At 42.9% G+C, this 22,368-nt stretch overlaps 1 protein-coding gene across 3 annotated transcripts in view; it reads left to right on the forward strand.

Annotated features, from left to right (window-relative positions):
- Positions 1-22,368, forward strand: part of FGF13 (fibroblast growth factor 13) — a 210,348-nt gene that overhangs the window by 140,834 nt on the left and 47,146 nt on the right. For 2 of the 3 annotated variants that reach the window (XM_052673669.1, XM_052673667.1), the window contains one exon: positions 20,085-20,195. In XM_052673669.1, coding sequence (XP_052529629.1) covers positions 20,085-20,195 — 111 coding nt within the window. Of the gene's footprint in view, positions 1-16,662; positions 18,022-20,084; positions 20,196-22,368 lie in introns of those variants that run through there. The other variant, XM_052673668.1, reaches the window with a different exon arrangement.

Raw genomic sequence — 22,368 nt, forward strand, 5'->3', positions numbered from 1 at the left:
CAGGACTCCCTCTAATGCTGAGATGTGAAGTTAGAGCTCTCACTGTTATAGTCAAGCACATAGTCACATAGTTGCTTAATTTAAAAATTGTAATTAAATTAAATTACTTTGCTTTACAGCTGCTGGAATGGAAGTGGAGGTGGGAAAGTTTAATGATGCAGAGTCAGATTTGTAGTATCTGAGTTGCAAGCCAAAGGAACAGCACAGCAGTCTGCACCAAACAGCTGCCTTCCAGGCTCTGTCCTCAGAAATGGGTGCTTCCTATCCATGTGTTTGGGCTCTGAAGTTCTGCATGAGAAGGATGCATTGGCAGAGTGTTGAAACCCCGGAGTCATGATGTGAGCTATGGCACCCGTATCTTTAAGCGCTGTCCAATATTATTCTCAGCCTCTCAAGTATCCTTTCCAGGGCATGAAGCACTTTCTAGCTTGGCATGTAGCAGAGGATACAAGTGGCTTTTTAGGTGAGTTCTTAAGGAGGGTGCTGCCTGGGAGCCCATGTCTCTGTGAGCTCCCATAGGAGCTGGCAAAACACAGAGGGAACTCTGAAAGCATGGCTGAAAGTTGCAGTTGTCACCTTCTGCCAAAGGCCTTTTTGACTACAAACATCACCTGAATAAGGTGCACTGTGGCCAAAACACAAGTCTTAGCCTCCATTGTTCAAGTTAAAGTGCATGCAGGAAGGAAACTGTAATGATACCACAGGCACAACAACCTGGGATGCATGCATGAAAATACAGGATTATTGCTCAAACCTTCCTCGCATGGCTGTTCTTATCTCCTCTGGGATGTGCTTGAGAAAGGGCATCTATTTCTGAGACCATCAGCCAGAGATGTTTTATGAGAACAGGGTATGTTCAAGTATGTCTTGTGATTCAAAAATTTCACGGCCCATTTCCTTTAATGTCTGTTTATACCTAGACCAGGCTGGAAAGGGCAATTCTGCTTCATAGCAAATTTGGGTATTTTAAAATTCGGCTCTGTTCATCTGAAACAAAGTGCAACCCATCCACCAAGGCAGGAAGCGAATCCCTAGATTTGGAGCCTGGAGTCTGATGGTGTGAGGCAGTGGAGCCTGGATGCTGAGAGCATCCAGGATGTGAATTTGGAGCATCAAAGGCTTCATAGAACGATGGGAAACAGTGAAGAAAACTGTTGCGCTTGAAGATTGCATGGCCTCATTGCTAATTTCTTAAGCTGAAGTTTCTCTTGATTTTCAGATCAATATAATCCCTGAAAACCCCTGTCGTGTTCAGCATGTTCTACAGGCAGTGAAATGTACCATCACACTGAAACAGACAGAGATTATCCAGTTATGATATGAATCTGTGGGCTTTGTGAATTTGTTTTTCATTTAGTTCAGGATTAAGTGCAAACACAGCTATTGAGCAGTTCTCTGATTTCGGTTGGATTCATCATAGCACAAGCTGGAAAACAGCAGTGGTGGTTTTGGGAATTGCTCCAGTGAAATTTCCCTGCAACAGGTTTGTCACTGGAAATAAATGGTGAAATGGCCTCCTCTAGTGGCAAATATTTTATGGAATTTTACATTTTATTTTATTTGATTTTATTTTTTGGAGTGCTTGCGTCATGCTGCTACCTGGTGAGGAAAGTGGGGCAGAATGATGCCTGCAAAATAAGTGATTCTGAGAGCTTTTTGGTGTGGTGTATGGTTTTTTTTTAATTTATGCTTGTACTTCTGGTAAATACATCAAGATTCTTTCCTTAACGAACCTTTTCCTGTGTGATAATCCCTGTGAGTGTCATTAAGCTGGATATAAGTGTGGTGCTGGGGCACTGTATTTAATAATGAGGATGAATGCCTAGTTGACAATTAACTCATATATGCTAGTACTGTTTTTTTCTTTCACATTCTTCTAATAGTGTTTGGTGCCACATCTTGTCTGTGGAAGAAAAATTGGAGAAAAAACATGGAATTTTGTGCTTACATAGACCATGCATAATGGAAGGTCTGCCTTAGCTTATGGGCTTCTGGAGCCTCATTTCTGGGGGATGGAGGCAATGTCTTTGCTGATCTTTTCATCCCAGAGATCTGCCTGCCTTTCCTTTCTGTTGTGTCAAAATCTGATTTTCAGTGCTTTTTTTTTTTTAAAAAAAAAGACATTTTTGAGGATCTAGATACAATCATGCCACAGGTTTTATGCTCTCAGTTCTTTCAGGTGCTTCTGCAAACCCCGTCACTAAAAATATGCCAAGCATCCAATTCTCTTCCTTTGGTGGTTAAGATAATGTCTTACTTTCGGCCTGTAAAGGAAAATAGGAAAACCATTTCTTTTAGCTTTAAGGATTGCTCTCTTTCATGTGGATTATCATATATGAGTAGATCATGCTGTTGTCAAGGCTTGAATTAGACATTAACTATGTTTTCTTTGTGTTTGGCAAGTGAGTAAGAACTGTTTGTGGTAGAAGATTACTGGTGAAATTGACATATACTTTCCGGCAGGATGGATCAGAAGAACATTGCACAGCGCTGATGTAAATACACAGGAAGCATCAAGAACACTTCTCTGCTCGGTGTTCATCAGCATTTCCCCTACGTGTGTCACTTGAGGGTTGTGATAAGAGCCATGCGAGGAGCAGAACTGCTGCTCTGAGCTGCTGTGTAGTGATCCTGCCCAAACCCTCTGCACTACGCAGGGCTGCCACCTCTTCCTGGTATGTGGCTGCAGTGTGGCTATAAGGCAGTGTAGGCCACTAATATGATGTCTGACCCTACAGATCAGAGGTGGAAATGACTCAGATGCCTATCCTTGAGCCACTGTGAGGGATGCTCTTCCGGGTATCCTGGGAATTTTTGGCTGAGCATTCTGTCTGCTATTTAACAGTAATGCTACAGACTGGGGTAACCTGAATATCCCTGCACAGTGGCACACTATGCAAGTAGCCTTGGCTTATGGGCTTTCTTTAAGTGGCAAATTCCTTGTATTGAGTACTTTCCCACTGGTGTCTGCAAAGGGAACTGATGGAGATACCATGTTACCCCATCAGGGCAGCTTCAGTGTCATCCTGTTCTTGCATAGCAAACAAGAACAGGGCAAGCAAGGGCTATTGATTTTGAAAGGAGAGAACAGAAGGTACTTTTGGTTATACTTTGTATTGCCTTTTTACTGAAATGTTCCAAATAGAATATACCATAATTAGTGTATTCCAAAGGGAATACAGTAACTGAAAAAGTTCAGGGCAGTACTTCTCATGGCATGACAGAGGGAGGTTGGAAGCTGTTTTGTAGGCAGGTGTCAAAGTGGCTTTTACACTTATTTCTGCTTTCAGTCCCGTGTCTGACTGCAAGTCCTGTTTATGCCATTGAGCTCCCTTTGTGCTTGTAAACTTTTCTTACATATTGTACCCCCATCGTAGTGAATTTGGGGCAGATCATGGCAACTTCTGGCATTTGGGAGTTTGTGGCTGTTTTGTTTCGCGTGCTAAAAATCCAAATGTCAGACTTGTCCTTTCTGGTTTTAAATGCTGTAATTGCAGAACGCTTTTGAAACTGCCTTGGTGTGCGGGCACGAAGTGCAGAGACGTTTGCCAGCTGTGCTTCTCGAGGCTTTTTGCAGCCTCCCAGGCAGCACTCCGAGCTCCAGGTGCCCTCAGGAACACGCAGGTCTCCACGTAACGATTCCTGCTTGCTGCGATGGCACCGCCAGGTGGCGGATGGAGCTCAGGCAGGAAGGTGCTGGTGCTGCACGGATCTCGCTGCTTCTCCCAGTAACTGCAGTCAGGCATTCCTAGCAGCTGTAAATTAAGTAGCGCCACCCCTTAAGGGGCTTCTTCCTTATAGTGGGGTTGCATGACAGGTTAGCAAAGTCAGGTCAGAAAGAGAGGAGAAAAAAGCAATGGGATAGTAGATACTTCCAGGCAGATAAACATGTATGATGCGTATGTGATAAACACATATGATAAGCATATGTGATGTTTTTAATAATCTGATAGGAAAATACATGATGAAATGAATCATCTTGGGGATAACATTCCAACATCTGAATGACTCTGAAAATATAACGATGAATAATATGAAAATAGTAGAATAACAGGTTCTGTATCCCAAAAAGTTGGGTTTGGCTGGATTTTAGTTCAGGGTTCTCCTTACTCCACCTTATCCAAGAAGGCAGAAACCTTCTTTCAGTCATCATCTGTATTTCCCTGCAAGTTGCATGATGTTACCAATGCTGAGAGAGCATTGCTGTGTTTACTGTCTTTGCTTTGCATTTGACGTTTTTTGGTCATAGCAGCAGCAGAATAGAATCCAGGCTCTCAGATAAGTAGGGGTTTTGATGTTGGATCCTAGGTGTTTGGGGTTTGTAGATTTGTTGGTTTGTTTGTTTGTTGTGGAAATCAATTCAAAATGCAAAGCAGATTTAATTGAAACAGACACGCCTGATAGGTTGCAAGATTACAAACCAGATCTCATGCTGAAGTTATGGAAGATTTTTTTTCCCTGCAGCAGTCAATTCACTTGTATCCACACTACTTGTTTGGATATCCTCAGGCATTTATCTCAGCCCACCATTACCTGTATGCAAACTAGACAGAGTCTGTCTGCTTCAGAGAACATGCATAAAAGGCAGAGCACCATGTTTGTAGTGTGGCTGTGATTTTGGGGAGGAGAGTGCTTGCTACAGTCCATGACTGTCACCATACCAGCCAGCATGGGTTACTTGTGCTGGGACCTGCAAAGTTGTCAGTTCTGGTTGCTTGTAAAGAGAACGGGTGCAGCACATGACATCATGGGCAAACTGATGAAACTGTGGCTTCAAGATCTCTTGAAGTGAAGGGATGAGATCTCTTTTGAAGTGCTAATTAAAGCTTTTCTCCTTGGACGGTTAACAGTGTACTGCCCTCTCCAAACCATCTCTTCCCTTTTCTCCTAGCTCTTTACTCATTGGTCATCTGCAATTTTTATAACAGGTCAGTCTCCAGTGAATGCGTCATAACAAATGTCAGCTTGATTTTTATTGATCCATAGGACAAAAAATGTAAAATGGTTGTTTATTATAAATCCACTTTTAGACCTTTTGCCACAGATCCAATAACACAGTATGATGTTGCTCTTTTAAGCTGCCACTCTGCAAAAGTAAAGTCTGAGCTGGTCTAAATCAACAGCATGCAGGAATCTCAGAGGAGCTGTGTTCCTTTGTGTCAGTAGTTCTAGTTATGGGCTGAGGACATGCAACAGACATAAAGTGATCAAAACAAAGTGGAAATGAGACACAAGCAGTATTTTCCTTTTGGGTAAACAGCTAAACAAGTTGGTATGCAATGAAAAACTAAGTGGTAGAAAGTGTCAGATAAACACAGGTTGTGCTTTCAATATACAACCTTGATTTTATTGTAAAACCGTAAGGATGTTTCTGAATTGCTTAAATGATTGCTGAAAAATACAGATCCTGGGAATTTTAATAAGAACTGTTTAAATTTGATGGAATCGTCATTACAAATTCATGCGGGCTTTGGAAAAAGGAATTAAGTGCATTCCTGCTTGTGGAAAGAGTTACATTGATGTGCAGATTCATCTTGTGCATAATTGCAAGGGAGTAAGCAATACCACTGCTGGCTTTTGACTGTCTGTTGGTAATTGACATGGGTGACATAAAAACTATTGACTTGAGGATGGTGGTTTAAAACCAGCAGCTCTCAGCAGGTGATTGGTGATGGGCTTGAGTACATTCTTCCACCATGATTGACTTCTTCTAGAGAAAATTGTGCCATTTCTGAGTGCAAATGTCTCAAAACCAGTTTTTGCCTCACTATGGTTTTCTTGGTATGGTGTTGTTTGTTTGCCAACAGCAATAATGAGGGATGTTTTTATTGGTACAGTGTACATGGATATCAGCAATATTCACAGCTTGATTATGTGCGGCTGTGGCATAACAAACGGTGAATATTCTAAAATTATGCAGTTCACAGCATGATTTTATTTCTGCATACCTGTTGCAAATTCCAAATAAATAAGCAATAATGTGAATTAGGAAACACCAAAATATTGTTCTGGGAAAATTCTTTCATAGCTGTGAATTGGCAGGTTTCACTTTTTTAGGTATATATTAAGCAAAACATAAACGCTCAAACCTGTTAAAATGTTAAACTGACTTCAGTTTCCAGATCTCATTTTCTGTAGTGGCTTTTTCTAAAGCTCGACATGATGCATTTGCAAATGATTGTGTTAGGAGTGCTGAAGTTCCCACTCCCCAGCTGGAGGTTACCACTTTTCCTGTTTATAAGCAGGTTGGTGAATGCTCACTGCTGATACATTGCATTGTGAAGTAAAACATGCTCATGCACATGTGACTGAAGAACATTTCTTAGTGGAGGCAGTGGTAGCTTCCCATGAAGAGGAAGAGCTCTTCTTATACTGCTTGTAGTTATATGTCTCTACAATGACCAAGTCATGCTTAGAGACAGTATTTGACTTTCAAATCTGTCTTTTCTACTAGACTGTATAAATTTCACTCGTGATATGTGATCAGGAGCTCTGCTGCAGAAGGATGAGCTACACAAGGTCTTGATTGAGTTCAGCAACAGAAAATTCAAATCCAGCCCTTGGTTGGCACCATTCAGCAATATTATTTGCAGTACCATGCATCTTCTACACCTTTCCTCAGTGGCATTTGCACTCCTCAAAACTGTATTAGGAATAGCAGGCATTGTTGACTCAGACTAGAATGTCTTAGTATTTCTCAGACAACACAAAGCTCTTCTGAAAATACAGTAAAACTCAAAAAAGTCAAAAGGTGAATACGAAGTAATTGTTTAAGAATAGTTGGCAAATGTAATTATTTCAAGTGCTTTTTATTCTTGTAACATGGTGCATCAGCAGTGCAGTTTATTTAGAGAAGGAAGAACGTATGGTGCATATTCTGCCTCATGAATGTTGTTCGGCTATTCATATTGCAAAATGCCTTGCAATAAAAGTATCAGCTAAAGCAAGCACCAGGCTGGTGTAATGTGCTACAGTATCCTGTTACAAACATCCTTTGTAATTCTAGGAGGCAGAAAATAAAATTTGACACTCAAAAATAATAAGTTTAAGGAAATCATGTGGGAGAAATGTACGTTTATGTCCAAGAAATGGTTAGATGTTGCCAGAACAATACAGCTACATTATGAATCTTTAATGATCTTTGAAAGTCATAATGGTCTGTCACTAATGCCCATTAATGATCTCTCTATACCACGAGTATGGGCTTGATGTTTCTGGCCAGTACCGTAGAGAATACTTTAAATATGCCTTAAACTTTCCCTGATCTACTCCTGTGTGTCTGCTCCAAATGTAGACTGCAATTGTCTGGGTAGGAGCAGCTTGTAAGACAGCATGGCTTTGGGGTTAAGAAAGTCGTATTCAGGTAAGATGTATTTAAGCAATGTTTTTAGAGGGAAAATCTAGAAGTTCATTTCTGGCAAGTAATGCTCTGCAAATATGATAAACTGCGTAAAGAAATTAAGACTTAATATTTCTTAATGCTCATTATATGGTAGTTCCGTCGTTCTTTGACTTCATGATTTTGCCTTATTAACTTCAAACTCATACTATTTAGGAAGGAAAAGACAAATGTTAATTACTGTCTATTGGAACCGTAAATACACTGAATATATTGCTGAACTGACAAATTTGTCTTGTTTGAACAATGTATTTCAGATATCTCACTGCTTGACTTTATGGCCTTTTAAGCATTGGTTCAATGTATTTAGTTTATTTTGTGCTCGTGATATAAGACCTGCTTTAAAGAAAAAGACAAGAATATTCCAGTTCCGTTCTAATTGCCTTTCAGGAGAGTATTGTGACTAACATTAACTGAAGATAATCTTGTTATAGTGTAGATAACCTGAAAACATTTTAATACAAAAACATTAGTTTTTCTCTATTCTTTTGCAAAGATTTTAGGGAAGAAAAAAAAGGCAGTTATGATGGTGTAATTTATTTTTTCTTTTGTAATGAGAAAATGTTTTCTGTGCATTTTGTATGTGAAATGATCGGATTACGAACCAACGCCCTAAAGCTAGAAAAGAAATATGTAAGGACTCTTGAAAACACCGCAATATCAAGCAATAATCTGATAGGCACTGTGTACAGAGAGTTGGATATTAGCTGTATTTTTAGGACATATATCATTCTTTATTACAAATTACTCAATATGATTAGTAAGCAATTTTTTTGACATTGTACATGGCATCCATGTTTGTTTGTTTGTTTTTTCTTGAAATAGATATTGTAAATATTGGAATTTGTTAAGGTCCCTCACAAACCCAAGCAATTCTATGATTCTGTGATTTTGGCAAGTTATAAATGCAGTTACCAAATATATTCACCTAATACATGATCCGAAATATTAACTGCTGAATGCCTTGTGCTTTTGTAAAACTGTTTGGTGGTTTTTTTTGTTTTGTTTTGTTTGTCTTTTTGTAGCGTGAATTGGCAGTTAAAGATGAAGCAGAACTAAAACACAAATATTTAGCAAAAGGTTAGATTTCGGGATTGCATTGTGCCACCACAGTACACAAAAGAAATGCTGACCGATGGCAAACGTGGGCGGTTGGTCAGCAAACTGCGCAGAGGCCCAGGACTCGTGGGTTAACCCACCTCCGCGGGTTCAGCACCACGGACAGCGCCCGCCGATCCGTCTCCGTCTCGGCTCCACATGGCAGCCGCGGGCCGAGCCGGGTGACTGACAGCCCCCGGTCTCATATCTGCACCTGATGGTGGGAAAGGTCGAGCTGAGATCCTATGAAATAGAAAAGCACAGTGCGAAATGCCAAATCGCAACAGCTCTGCCCGGTTGGTTGAACGCCGCGCTTTCAATTTTGCTGTTAATTACAGCCGTAGGCACCGCATGCGTGGTTGTAATTAAATATCACCAGTGACCAGAAACAAAAACTGGAAAAGAAAGTGAATGACCTTGTTAGGGCAATTACAAGAACTAGCTCTAGGTGTCCCTCTTGTTTCTGGTTTTAGCAGTACTTCTGTATGCTTGGTTCTTCAAGCGAAAGCAATGGAAATTTGTTCTGTTTGGTTTGTAACTGTTTCCAAATTAATGTTCTGCAGCATGCTTCCTGTGCAGGAAACTATATTTCACTGAAAGCATCTTGAAAAAGCCTTTGCATCGGAACTTTTTAAGTGGGTAAAAATGTATGGCAGTGACGGTTTAAAAATATAATCACTGAGTAAGATCTTTCGTATACTACAGAACTGTAAAAAAAGAAAGTGCTGAAGGAAGTGGAAGTTTCTCTCAGTGTTAACAGCTCTACTCTGATTCCCTGCTGTTTGTACATCTCATTGCTGTTGAAACATCTTGGCTGGTATTTGCAAGCCAGAAGGAAGAAAGGCAGAAGGAAAAAAAAAAGCATATGTTTACACGTCCATAGTATGAATGTAGAAGCCATATTTGCAGAGGCTTGAGCCATCCAATTCCAGTTACTATAAGAGAAGGAAATGCAAATACCAATAGCCTCTGGGAAGCTGTATCTCTTGCCTCAGTCACATGAGGGAGCAGCATAGGGATCCCAGCAGGCTGCACAGAGTTCTGCAGTCTGTTTTGAATTCTGTTGCGTTTTACCTGTCCAGCTGTAATAAGTGCAATTGTAATTAGCTTCTTCATGCTCTTGTTAACTGTGCATACAAGAAAATACAAGGAGGTCTTCCTTCAATTCAGTTCCATGGAACTGGCTGAGTTTGGTTGGACAAACAATAAGATTAAAAGGTCAGCCCAAGGAAGTTCTTAAAAACCATCTGGGTTAGTTCTGTGCCTTATGATCTAATCCTGCTGTTTGTCTTTTCTTTCCCAGTCTTGGGATGTTGCATTTTAGATGAAACAGAGTTTGTTTGGTCATAAACAACATTAAGTTGACCTCAGCTAAAGAATAAGTAGATCAAGATACTGGTGTTTTTTGTCTGTCTACTGCTCATTAAAAGCATGTTGTAACTTCTAGTGAAACGAGAAAAGAAGATTCTGGCAGGAAGAGATAGAAAATGAGAATGATAAAGAGAAGAGAGTTCAGGGGAGAGGACAGAAATTCTAATGATATATCGTCGCCTACTGAGTATGATGTGTCTCTTCTGTGAGTTTAGCTCAGCATGATTTAGCAGTATGATTGTGGAGTTACTAAGGCCATATGTGTGAACTGGGAATTTAATTAAAGTCCTGGTACTATGCTTGTGCCTACTTCTGCAGCTTAATTCTTGCATTCTTGGTGGGTTTAGTCAGAAATGCAGCCATAAGTTGGACAGTTATCCAGTCTCTGCACAAGCAAGTACATCCCTGTTGTAGCTCAGCTGGGTTTAAGTGAGGAATAGCAGAGGTCAGCTGGGGCAGTTTCTCATATCTGTTCCTCTGATTTCTGAGCACTGGTTGTCTGCATAGCAACAAAATCTTCCCTTGCTTTCTGATGAATTCTGAGTTCCCAGTAATGTACCCAGACACCTAATGCCAATACCGGGAGCAGCAGCAGATGCTCTACTCTCAGCCTGCTCTTCTGAACCAACTTCTCTGAATTTCTTCTAATTTGCTTATGCAGAACATGCACACGCAATTTTTCTGATTTCCAGACCTATTGAAATCTAATATGGCAAATGCTGGCTGGTGAATTTCATTCCTGTTTTGCTAGCCTATGTTTCTTGAGAGTATTGCTTGCACGAAGAGTGCATCTAATCTAATATGTGCTAATGATTTTCCTGTTGTTTATTTATGATACATTGCATTTTTCACCTCAAATTCTCTACATGATTTGTAGATATCACTTTTACTTTGCTCATGGAAGCAGAGGCTCCTGCTAGGCCTGAAGTTGCCATGAGGCCAATTGCTGGAAGGTGTGTGTGGGAAGTGTGACTGCGTGAGTGCTTGGACTGTTTTTATATTCATGTATTACCGAGCATTGCTGGAAGAAAGACATTGAGCTACATGGATCTTTATTAAGTATTTATTTATTGTTGATGATAGTAATAACTATTTATAATGCATAAGGTAAATTACAGACTGAATTCCCTCACAGGTGTAGCTGAGTGAGGCAGGGGTAGTTTTCCTTCATGCAGCTGTTAATACAGATTTTTTATGGGGATAAGCTTCAATCTGGAGTTGCCTTTCTCTCTTCTTTCTTGTCTTGACAGCCCAGGTCAGTTGAGCTTAGATAAGTCTAGTGATGAGATATGTCTTGTTATATCAATATTCATATAATCATTACAACAGAAACAGAAGGCAGAATTTCTAGCTCTTGACTCTTCACCTCATGCCCAAGGGCATACCTTCTTTCTGGTTAGTGAAACTGAGACCAGCTCTTTTGCTCAGGTAAACTGGTTCCAGTTCCATGACTGCAAACAGAGCAAGGCTCTACCTGCACAGTTGCAGAAGCAGAAACCGAGTGAAGGGTCTAACTCCAGCTCTTGCCTGTGTCCAATACATGGCAGTCCTTGCTCAAATCCCTTCTTTTTGTGATCAGTTCTTCACATTGTCACTTGTAATGCATGATCTCAGCAGTCAGGTAAAAGTCACAGAAACCCATTGTCAGGCCCTTTTGACCCTAGTCCAGGTAATTTGATTTCATTGTTAAAAAAGCAGATTGGTCTTGGATCATTAACAAAGCAACAAGAAGCAGCAAGCTTGGCATCCATCACATGATTGCAGGGAATTGGACTCAGCAGTTAGACAAAGTTAGTAGGGCAGAACTGCTTGTGAGCAAAATAAGGATCATGGTTGTGAGAAGCTGGTGGAAATGCTTAGACACATTGGAGGAGGAAAACTCTCAGGGTCTTCAACTCAGCGGAGACCTGATGAGTCTGTTGTTGTCAAGCTCTTGACAGAGGATGAACCATCAGATCTATGAAGAGACAAAAAAAGATCCATTTGATTAATGTGACAATCTCTGGGCAACTTGTTCTAGGTCTGTGAAGGACTATTTGCAGTCTTTTCTCATGTGTAAATTGGCCTTATGTTTGGTTTGCTAGTGGCATATAGCCCACACTTCCCATGTGTCCCATGCTGAGATGTAAATATTTGAGGGATGGTATCCTGTCATTTACATTGATGCTTTCAATTGTCGTCACTGAGGGGTGAATGAACAGATATTTCTGTGCATACTGATGTGGAAGACTCTTGAATACATTTGCTGTGGCATTGCAGTGGGCAGAGAGAAGTTGGTCAGCTGCTGCTGCAAGTTGCTGGCTCACATTGGGCCCCCAGAGACATCAGAATAACGTGTTCCCAATTTGGGAGCACGCAGAGCTGTGGGAGCTGATCTCTTCTGTTTGTTCTCTGACCTTTCCCAGCTGATTGGCACTGATCTTTTATGCACCGGATAGGCGATCTTTTGTGGTTGACATTTTGGGATGACTGAATATGGATTAACCTAAGAAAAAATATTTCCATTTTCTAGCTTCAAACAATGCCCTCCTTTTCCAAAAATGCCTGCTCCACTGGGGATGTGGTCAGATCAAATCCAGTTTTGGCTGAGACAGTGCAGCAGGAGAATCAGAATTCACAGTTGGGAGGGGGTAGAACTGGGATTTCTCCTATGAATATTTTCTCTGAAGACCTGGGAGGAAACTGATGTTCTTGATCAGAGGTTTATGGCTATTCTCAGCATTTAGCTCAGAAAAGCAGCCCAGATTCTCTGGTGGATCTCATCCTGGCAAAAAGATCTGATAAGAGAACAGGATAAGGATATGAGAACCTTTCTTCATGCAGCAGGCACGTAATTATTTCTTAAATATCTTAGTAGTTTTAGTGAGATGACTCATGTTGAAAACAGGGACACGCGTCTCTGCTCTGCTGGATGGGGGCCAGTTTGAGCACATCCAGTCCTGTGCACCACAGATCTGTGTTGTGCTGGAGCCTCTTCTGCTGCTGGGATTCATGATTTTGTACCCCATGAAGATGAAAACCAACCAGCAGCCTAATCCCACAGGCTATAGAAGAGAAAGGTCTGTGCTTCCACACTCAGGTGTGAGCTCTTCTATATCAGTCCAACTGGCACGTCTATGCTGTGTCACAGGAAGTTATTTTGATTATTCCTGTTACTGGCAGGGATGCAACGTACACTTTTGCAAAGAACCATGGCACAGGCACACACAGGAATGCCAATGCTGCTATACCTCTTGGCCACATAAAAAATACATCTGCTTACAGTAATGCAGCTCTCATAAAGATTTGCAGCTAATTATTAAAGCTAAACTTTGCTATTCATTAATAATAAGGAAGCCCAGTTGATCTGAGGACTGAAATATCATCCGGTTTGAGCTCTTGGTTTGGGGCTGCCTGAAAGCCCAGCTCCTCCACTAACACCTCCTTCCACCTTGCACTTAAAATAAACCTCTAAATGACTCTCAATTTAGCTCACGTGTGTTGCTGGGAAAGACAGAGCCTTCATGGGCAGCAAAATGGGCAGCAAACCATGCTCAGCCCCTGACAGAGCCCGAGCCTTTCGCCGTCCTGCAGTGCCTGTGTCCAGCCGCCGAGCTGGCTGCAGGGAAAGGCTGAGTCATTTCCATGGGATGTTTCACGGAGGAGCTAAGTGATGCACAGCTTGGGTCTGAACAGCTCTGCTTCCTGGTGAATAGTAATTCTGTTTACTTAGAAGAGGAAAAAATCACTGGGGGCCTCAGTGCTGCTGTGTCATACCCGGCTGGGTGAAGTCTTGTTTATCACGGCCTGAAAAGGGAGAAAAGCAATGCTGGTGGCACTTCTCAGAAAATAAATCTCCACTCGTTTGGAATGTAGGCAGCGGAAATTGTCCCCAGGCCTAACTCCTGGAGCAATGTGACTCTACATGCTCATAACAGCTGTGACATTACCTGAGCAGGAAGAGAAGAGCCTGAGGAGGGACCCCTAACATCCCACGGTTTTGTCACACCAAAGCAATTTCAGTTTTGTAAATACCAGGGACTGAGCTGGTGTTTTTGCTGGGTGGATGAGGTGTGGAGCTGCCTTGTGATTAATCTTGTTCTCAATTTTCATGCAGAATTTGTTTTGGCCAGAATCTACCTTTCTGTAGGGGACCAACTATAAATCTGGGGGAAGAAGAAGTCACTGAACATGCTATATGGGATATATGGACCTGAGGTACTGGTGCTATGTAGGAACTTGTCGTGAGAATCAATTATGCTTTTGCAGGGCACAGAGGGCTCAGGTCCCTCATTGAGTCACGCATGCGATAGAAAACCACATCCTATGTTGTAAAGCCATGGGGCTCATGGGACCAACCTGCTGCCATTAGTACCCGGTGCAGGCAACTGAGGGCTCAGGTACTTTTAATTGTTAATTTAATAGTTGTGGAAATAATAATCAGGATCAAATCAACAGGTGCTTGGGATTTAAAGTATAATTTAAAAGCAGGTGAAGTCGTTGTCTACTTTCAAACAGCATGATTGCTGCTGAGTCAGATCCAGCACAGCTCCTGTCTGTGGCAGTAACAGGTCTGTCCTATGCTCATTTCTGAAGAGGTGCTTCATTCTTGATTGAAATGGGGCTGATGGTTTACATTTAGCAGTAAGTCTACCCAATTACAACAATCACAATCCAAGAATGAGAGCATATGTTCAAGAGGTGCCTGGTCGCCTTCTACATTCAAAACATTGCTTGGAAAGTTATTTCATTTTACCTTTTTAGCATGGTGGGGAGTGATCAGCCCTCGCTGTTTAAAGAGAATAAAGCTGTTCCGTTTTTTTGGGATCTGTAAAACTGAAGTAGTCCAAAGACTGCTCCTGTACCAAAGTCGTTTTCCCAACAAGGTCCTCATTTTCATGTGCCATTTATAGTAAATGAAGACAAGTTTGTAGGAGTACCGATAGATGAAGAGGATGATCATGAAAAAAAAAAAGACCAACCCTGAAGGACTGTTTTTTTGAAACTTAAATCTGATTATGCATATATGCTATTTTTATTCCTCTCTTTAGTTATCTGTCAAGGAACATTTGTGCAAATGAGTTTTCTTGATGGATTTTAAGCATGCACACTGGAATGCTGTCAGGAAGATATCCTAAATACTGTTTTTTTTCCTCAGGATTGTCAAGGTTAGACAAATTCTGAGTTCTGGTTATTTGTTGTGAAAAGAAATGTCGTCTGACCTATAGGACAGATCACAGTGAAGCAGCTTCACTTTGATCTGAAGATCAAACACTGTTTTCCAAACTCAGAATATTTATGAAGTAATGGGTGAGTCTCAGAAAAAAAAAAACAAGTCTCACTTGTGACTGATGGCAAAACTCACAGCGCGTTGTTGGTGAGCTGGTTGGGAGAAATTATTACTGATAATATCCAGCTGGCTGCCCCTTGGGTGGGGTTTCATATGTCTTCTGTAGATTGGCAGATGAGGGTAGTGGTGGAACTCATGAATTGCAGTTATTCTTATCCTACTATTTATCAAAATGAAATTAGAAGTGTTTAATATCAATGTGTGAATGCTGTAGAGTGCCTCATATATAAGGACAAGAATACCTGTACAGGTCTGTCAGTGCACATACATGTGATTTGTGCAGAAGAGTGGGATTGAGGACAGAGATATTGGGCTGCCACATCCAATATACTGCATCAGCAATGAAGGTCTCAAGCTGTAATGGTACCCAATACCTTCAGTCCAACATTGTGTTCAAACTTCCACATTATAGGTATCCCTGTTATTAAGGCCTGGCAGAGCAGCATGTTTCATTGTGCAGGAGTTTTCAGTTGGAGGAAACAGATCCCATCATGAGCAGTTTCTAGTCCAAGGAAGGACTGTAATGTTTCCAGAGACATTGAGAGCGATGTTTATTATGTGGTGGCATGGTTTCTGCTGTGGCTGCCTGTGCCTGCAATGTATGTGTCTGGGGAAGGAGGGAAGAGCATGTGGTTTTGCCAAAGGTGTATGGAGGAGAGGAGGAAGGGGCAGGTGTCTTGCAGTGTGTGCCTGGGTCTGAAATCACACCCAAAATCCCATGTTGTCACACCAGCCCACCTGCATTGGTCCCTGCTCCATAGCCCCCCTGCTCCATAGGTTTGTGACAGGGCACACAGGGCAGCTCTGGGCTCAGATGGCTGAAGCCATGTGCCACTTTGGCCCCACAGAGCTCAGCTCCTGCAAGGATCAGCCCTCAGCCCCCTGCTGCAGGGACATTCCAGCCTGCTTTGGCCTGCAAGGGGCTGCAGATCCCTTCTGCCTCAGGGATAAATTCTTTCAAGAGCTGCTTGTCCTCGGGAGTGCAAATCTCCGTTTTTTTTCTAGCCTGAATTGCCTTTATTTTAGGCTCCAGCTGTTAAAAGCTTGCTGAAAAGCAAGGAGGGGGGTGTCACAAAGAGACCCCAGGATCTCCTGCTTCCTATGTCTTGGGGTGTGGATACGTGCGGGATCCGGTGCCTGCTCTGCAGGTCAGTAACCACGGTGGGTGCCCAGGTGTGACACCCGGCTTTGCTCCTGCTCCCTGCACGTCCTCTCATTGTGCCGCAGCCCCCGGGGGGGACACGGTAGCACCGTGACGGGGACAAAAGGACGAGGGAGAACACTGCAGCGGCGGGAGAATCGCCTCTCTGAGTGTCTGTCTGCTGGAGGACTGGAGCGGGGAGGAGGAGGTGCGAGGGGGGAGAGAAGCAAATCGCCTTCAATAAATCAGTGAGGAAGAGGGGTGGCTTGATGCGGGAAGGGGTGGGTTGTAGTTGTGGGTAGCCACCTCTCCGCGCTGGCCCAGGTGTCTCCGCTCCCCTCCGGAAAACCTGATGCCATCTATTTGCTCACCGCGGTCACGTTTGTTTGGGTGTCTGCTCCTCCCCGGGAAGCGGCAGTGCCACCGCCAGGTACCCACAGCCCTCGGGGACATCCAGGAACAGCAGCCGCCTTGTGCCGGCACCCGCAGCTCCGCACCTCTGGGCACAAAGAGCCGGCGAGAAGAGGAGGAGGAGGAAAGGAGGAGGAAGAGGAGGTGATAAGGGGCTCGCTGCGTCTCCTCATTTCTGCACCCAACGCACGGCTCGTGGGGAGTACGCGAGTGCGTGCATCCGCTGCTGGAGGACTACGGCTGCTGCAGCATCTGCGCCGAGCTGCCGGCACGGGAGTGCCAGGGGAACGTGCCTGTTTGCAGCCTGGTCACAAGTGTTGCGATGCGAAAACCGAACGTGCCCGCGGAGGGAAGGATGCGCCGACAGCTGCACCTGTAAGGAGAGGAGAAGCTTCCCAAGGCGTTCGGCAGCAGGCAGCCGAGGCTCCGAGCTCTGGCACCTCCTCCCTGTGGCTCTGTCGCAGCTTGCTTGCTTCAGATCTCTTCTTTAAGTGAGAGAAGGAAAAAGCATTCAGAAAAAAGCTCTACAACAGGACAAACCCTGCTGGAGTCTAACAGGTGTTTGCTGGGATTTGAATGGGGAGGGGATGGGTGAGGAGAAAAGTTAACTGGAGAAATTGGGGCTAGGAGAGATGCGATGATCTTGCGCCAAGTCGATGTGCCGTTCCTGCGTGTCAACAGTGCATCTGGAGCAGCTTGGAGGGATGCCTTGGAAGTCGTCTGTTTGATCTCCGTAGAAACACTCACTTCTGCCTGCAAACTTTCCTCTGCCAGAAGTTAGGAGAAATAAAAAAAAAATAAAAAAAAAAATAAAAAAAAAATAAAAAGAAAGAAAAGAAACATCAGAAAATCAAAAGGGGAAAATCCCAGCCAACAAAACCATTTTGACCTAAACTGTTGCATCCTGACGCGGGGCTGCGGTGCGCGCATCCATCCGGCGCCTCCCGGGCTCTGAGCCGGTGGGCGCTGGGTGGTGGCTGCCCCAACGTTGGGGACAGCCGAGCAGCATGCTGGCTCTGGCACCTGTGGCCGGCCAGCAGACCCCGTGTGCCTGACCTGCCAGTGGCACCGGGGCCGTGGCGGCCATGGCCGCAGCCATCGCCAGCTCCCTGATCCGCCAGAAGAGACAAGCCAGGGAGCGGGAGAAGTCCAATGCCTGTAAGTGTGTCAACAGCCCCAGCAAGAGCAAGGGAAGCTGCGACAAGAACAAGTTGAATGTGTTTTCCAGAGTCAAACTCTTTGGCTCCAAGAAAAGGCGAAGAAGGCGACCAGGTTGGCAAGGGTTATGTGTTTGGGGGGCTGGTTGGTTTGGTGTGTACTGGGCTGTGCATCAGTAGAGGGAATGTTTCAGGGCTGGTAAAATGGGTGTGCAGGTATTGCTGTCTTGGCTTGTAAGATCTGGTAGACATGGTACCCCATGCCAGTCCTCTCCCTTTTCATGTTCATCCGATTTATTAAGATATTGCACACCATTGCCTCACCTGCACACCTGTGTGCATCCATGTACTGGTAATTCAGCAATCTCGCTGTTTTACTCATACACATATACAAACACACGTGATTTATTTGTGGGGGAGACGTTAGCACCTCCTTCGGCTGTACAGTAAATAACTTAGCACTAGAGATCTGTTTTTGTCCTCCTGCTTTGCAGAATGCCAGTGCCTTGCTTTACTTGCTGATTGCAGAAGAGGCTTTTTGCTTTTGCTGGTACCTTCCAGAGTTCTGCTTCAGTGCCCTGTTCCTTTCTAGGAATTTCATACATGCAGCTGCCTGCAAATGCAATTCCCTCTGTGTCAGAGGTGCTAAAGATCAGGCATTAAAGCTTGGTCCCTTATCTGAGTGGGTTTTTGTATGTGGGAGGAGCAAAACCCTCCAGTAATGTTGTGATCGCTTTGCTGTGCTGAAACAGTGGTGCTGTTAGCCACTGAACCTGTCTGCCTTTCCAAGCTGCCACCCAAGGGCTGCCTTGCTCATAGTTTGCAAGCCGCACTGGGTTTGGGATGGCTAAAATGCCAAAGCAGTGCTTGGTTGATTTTTTGTCAGATGGATTGGTGAACAAGGATTGTGCATCTGTCAGTACCCTTATGACAGTGGGCACGGTGGGGATGGGTTGATGGTTGTACTGGATGATCTTAGTGATCTTTCCCAGCCTTAACAAATGTATGGTTCTTAAAGTCTCTAATGGAAAGTAACGCAAACTGTCATAAGCTTTTGCCTTCAGCTCCTCCTAACGTGAAGGAACTGGCTGATAGCTCCCTAATATCTTTGATTACAAACACAAGGACTCTTACCCAGACACTAGAAGTTGGAAATGACACATGTCATCTCCCCAATGGGTTTATTAAGTAAGTTGTTGTGAAGCGAGCTGCAGAGAATGCATCACCTCCTGACAAGCAGACTTGTGTGAAATGACTACAATGCAGATGTCGTTGGGATTCAGTGGAAGTAGACCTTTTTTTTTTTTTCCAATTACTCCTGGTGCATTACCTAGATATTTTAAATGGCAGACTTGACAGCAAATGCCAGGTTGGTCTGGAATGATCTGAAAGCATTTGAGATATTTCACTTTTGAAATGTGAATATGAGGATGGTTATGAAAAGTGTGTGGGGGGGGGGAGGGGGGGAAAAGAAAGAAAGAAAAAAAAATCTTTCCAAAGTATGTGTTGTTTTGATCTTCTCCTAGCTGATGAGATAATTACCTTAACCCTGATAGTAATATTTATTTTGCAGTTCCACACTTTGGTGGATTTCAGGTTTCCCCTCTCCATTCCCCATATGTTCATTGAGTAGTTTATCTCTTCAGATGCTCTGCACTCTTTGGAGGAGCACAGAATGGGGGTTTGTTTATTAGAGCTGCAGCAATTCCTGTGGTAAATGTTTGCTGCTATATATTTAGGCTCTCAGCTGTCACTACAGCTCCCATCAGTGCTATCTTAGTAGTCCTCTTTTCCCTCTCCTTTTAAGAAATCACACCTTTTTAAAAAGCAGAATGCATTCGTTGCCAGCTCGCTTCTAATCTTAAATGAGATAGGGCTGAGCTCCTGAGGTCAAGCAGCACGCCGCTGGAATTTGTAGTCTGGAAGCAGATTTTAATGTTGTACCTTCGTTACAATAGAAAGTGGCATTTAATCATTTTGGCAATTGATTTTATAGATATTGATTTGATCTCACCCTACGCGAAAAGTGTTGCAAATCTGGTTGCCCTGCTTCTGCCTTGGATCTTTTCTCATATCTCAGCATTGAGAAGAAACCAGGAGATTTGTGTTTAGCATCCTGCTCGCTCGGAATGGCACATCAGGATTTCCCACATTAATCTCACTATTGTTTTTTTACAGAGCCTCAGCTTAAAGGTATAGTTACAAAGCTATACAGCAGGCAAGGATACCACTTGCAGTTGCAAGCAGATGGAACAATTGATGGAACAAAAGAGGAGGACAGTAGTTATAGTAAGTGGCACGAGAATAAATGGTGTGTTTGTGAATTGTGGTGTCTCATTCTTCCCATGTAGGTCCATCAGAGATTGTTGTCCCACAGTGACTGAGTGGCAGCAGCATTAACACTGTGTGCACAGCACGGAGCTCCTTCAGACTAACTGGGTCTGAAAGAGATGCAAATACAAATCACTTATAGGGATAACGAACTAGAGAAAAGTAATGATGACACATATGACAAACAAAGAAAATGTTATCTCCATGGTAATCTAGAGAAGTTCATTGCTGTCCTTTGGATTTTATTAGATTTTTTTTTTCAACAGGGAAAATTTGCTCGCCTACTCAGAACGCCTGAAATAGAATGACTCTATCTCCACTCTGAAACTGGGGCTCATTCAAACAGAGCTGCGTTATCTCATGTAATGAGACTTCATCATCATTTCAAAGTTCACCTTTCCCTATTATTATTATTATTATTATTACTTTTTTTTAACCCCCTTTCTAAACTTATTTACACCGTTATATTTCAACCAGCGTTTCTGCGGGTGGAGAAAAAAAAGCGATTTGTGGATTTCTATTTATCTAACAATTTTGAGAGTTAACAGAAAACAACACATGATGACCAGAATATGGATTTGGTGCGTGCTCATAAAATACGCAGATGTTTCTGACACCTGTATCATTTAGCTAAAACTAAGTTATTGTTCTGAAAGTGCTTAGGAGAAGTGCTGATGGCAGTGAGGAAGATGGCACAAAGGCTGGAGCGGAGCAGTGCTGGTTGGATGCTGCCCTGTTGCTGAGTTGTCCATGCAAGCACGACATCTCCTCTAAGAGCAGCACTTATGGAACATAACTGTTGCTCTTCCTTCAAGAGAGTGATCTAATGATTGAAAATCATGACAGATCAATGCAGATTGGTTTGGGTTTTCAGAGTAATTCTGTTAATTACCCAAAAAAAAACCCCAAAAACTAAAAAGCAGAAGAAGTAGGAAAACCTTATTTTCTCCATTACTGCATAATACTGCCATCAACTTTTAATGTACCAGAGAAGATATCTGAAACTGCATATTAATTTTGAAGGAATTGTTTCATTTAAATGCTTCACTTGGAACTCCTCTCATGAGGATTCTGACACTCTAAGTAAGATAAATTTTGAGTCTACCTGTGCTTTTGACATTTGTGTCAACACATCTATTTCTAAGATATTTTTGTTTCCACTGTGTCCTTACATTTACCATGACTTGACAGATTATAAAGCAAACCATATAAACTCCTGGTTGCTGGACGTTGGTGCTTAAATTTAATGAAAGTAGGTCAGAAATGATAGTGATATATCTGTGGTCAGAACACAGGAGGGTTTTGTCGTAAAAAAAATAGTTCCATATATATTCCTCGTTTATGTAAGATAAATGTATAGACCTGAAACTCCCATGGTACTGAATTTACTTTAATAGCAATATTTTTGTTAATGATATTATCAAGAGAAAGAGATCAATGTTAAGAAACAGAGCCTATATAATGGCCTTCCGCCAAAGCCTCGCTCATGTGAATACTGGGTGGATCAGGCCCACTAAAATCCTTTCCTCCAATTTCTGGAGATATCTCTCCCCTTTGCCCCATATCTGTGCACTGCAGGGTCTTCCCTGTTCAGGAAGAACCCTTCTCTGCTCTCTTCTGTCCTCCTTTACACCCCAAGGGATGTTGTAGCTCGTCCCTTTTGCCACTTCCACCAACCATTTGCTCTAAGACCATTTGCTTTGCATTGCAGTGAGATAATTAAAACTCCCCTTAATAAGGGGAATATCCTCAGATTCAACTGTTGCCAACAAAGCAATTGCATAATGCTGGGGCTCATAGAGCAAACTAGAATGGTAGCTACCTGATCTCCTTATTAAATGTCAGCATTTGCTTTCCCTGTTCATTGCAGGGATCAGGAGAGCTTGCATCCTCTTTTTTGGGCTCCTGACAGCAGCCTGGGCCCTGGGATCTTCCTTCTTCATCATTTGCTACCCAGAGCTGGTGGGAAGTTTGCCTGAAGATGCCCTTTGGCTCTGACTTGGGAGCAATTATTGCAATCTCTGCAGTCCTTCACCAAAACAAGTTTGCATCCATGACTGTGAGGAGTTTAAAAGAAAGCTCAGGTTTTGGAGCACAGTGCAGGCAGGAAGTGAGCCATTGGGGTGAGGAA

The sequence above is a fragment of the Tympanuchus pallidicinctus genome, unplaced genomic scaffold, assembly GCF_026119805.1.
Source record: "Tympanuchus pallidicinctus isolate F22 unplaced genomic scaffold, pur_lepc_1.0 scaffold13, whole genome shotgun sequence".
Classification (NCBI taxonomy): Eukaryota; Metazoa; Chordata; class Aves; order Galliformes; family Phasianidae; genus Tympanuchus; species Tympanuchus pallidicinctus.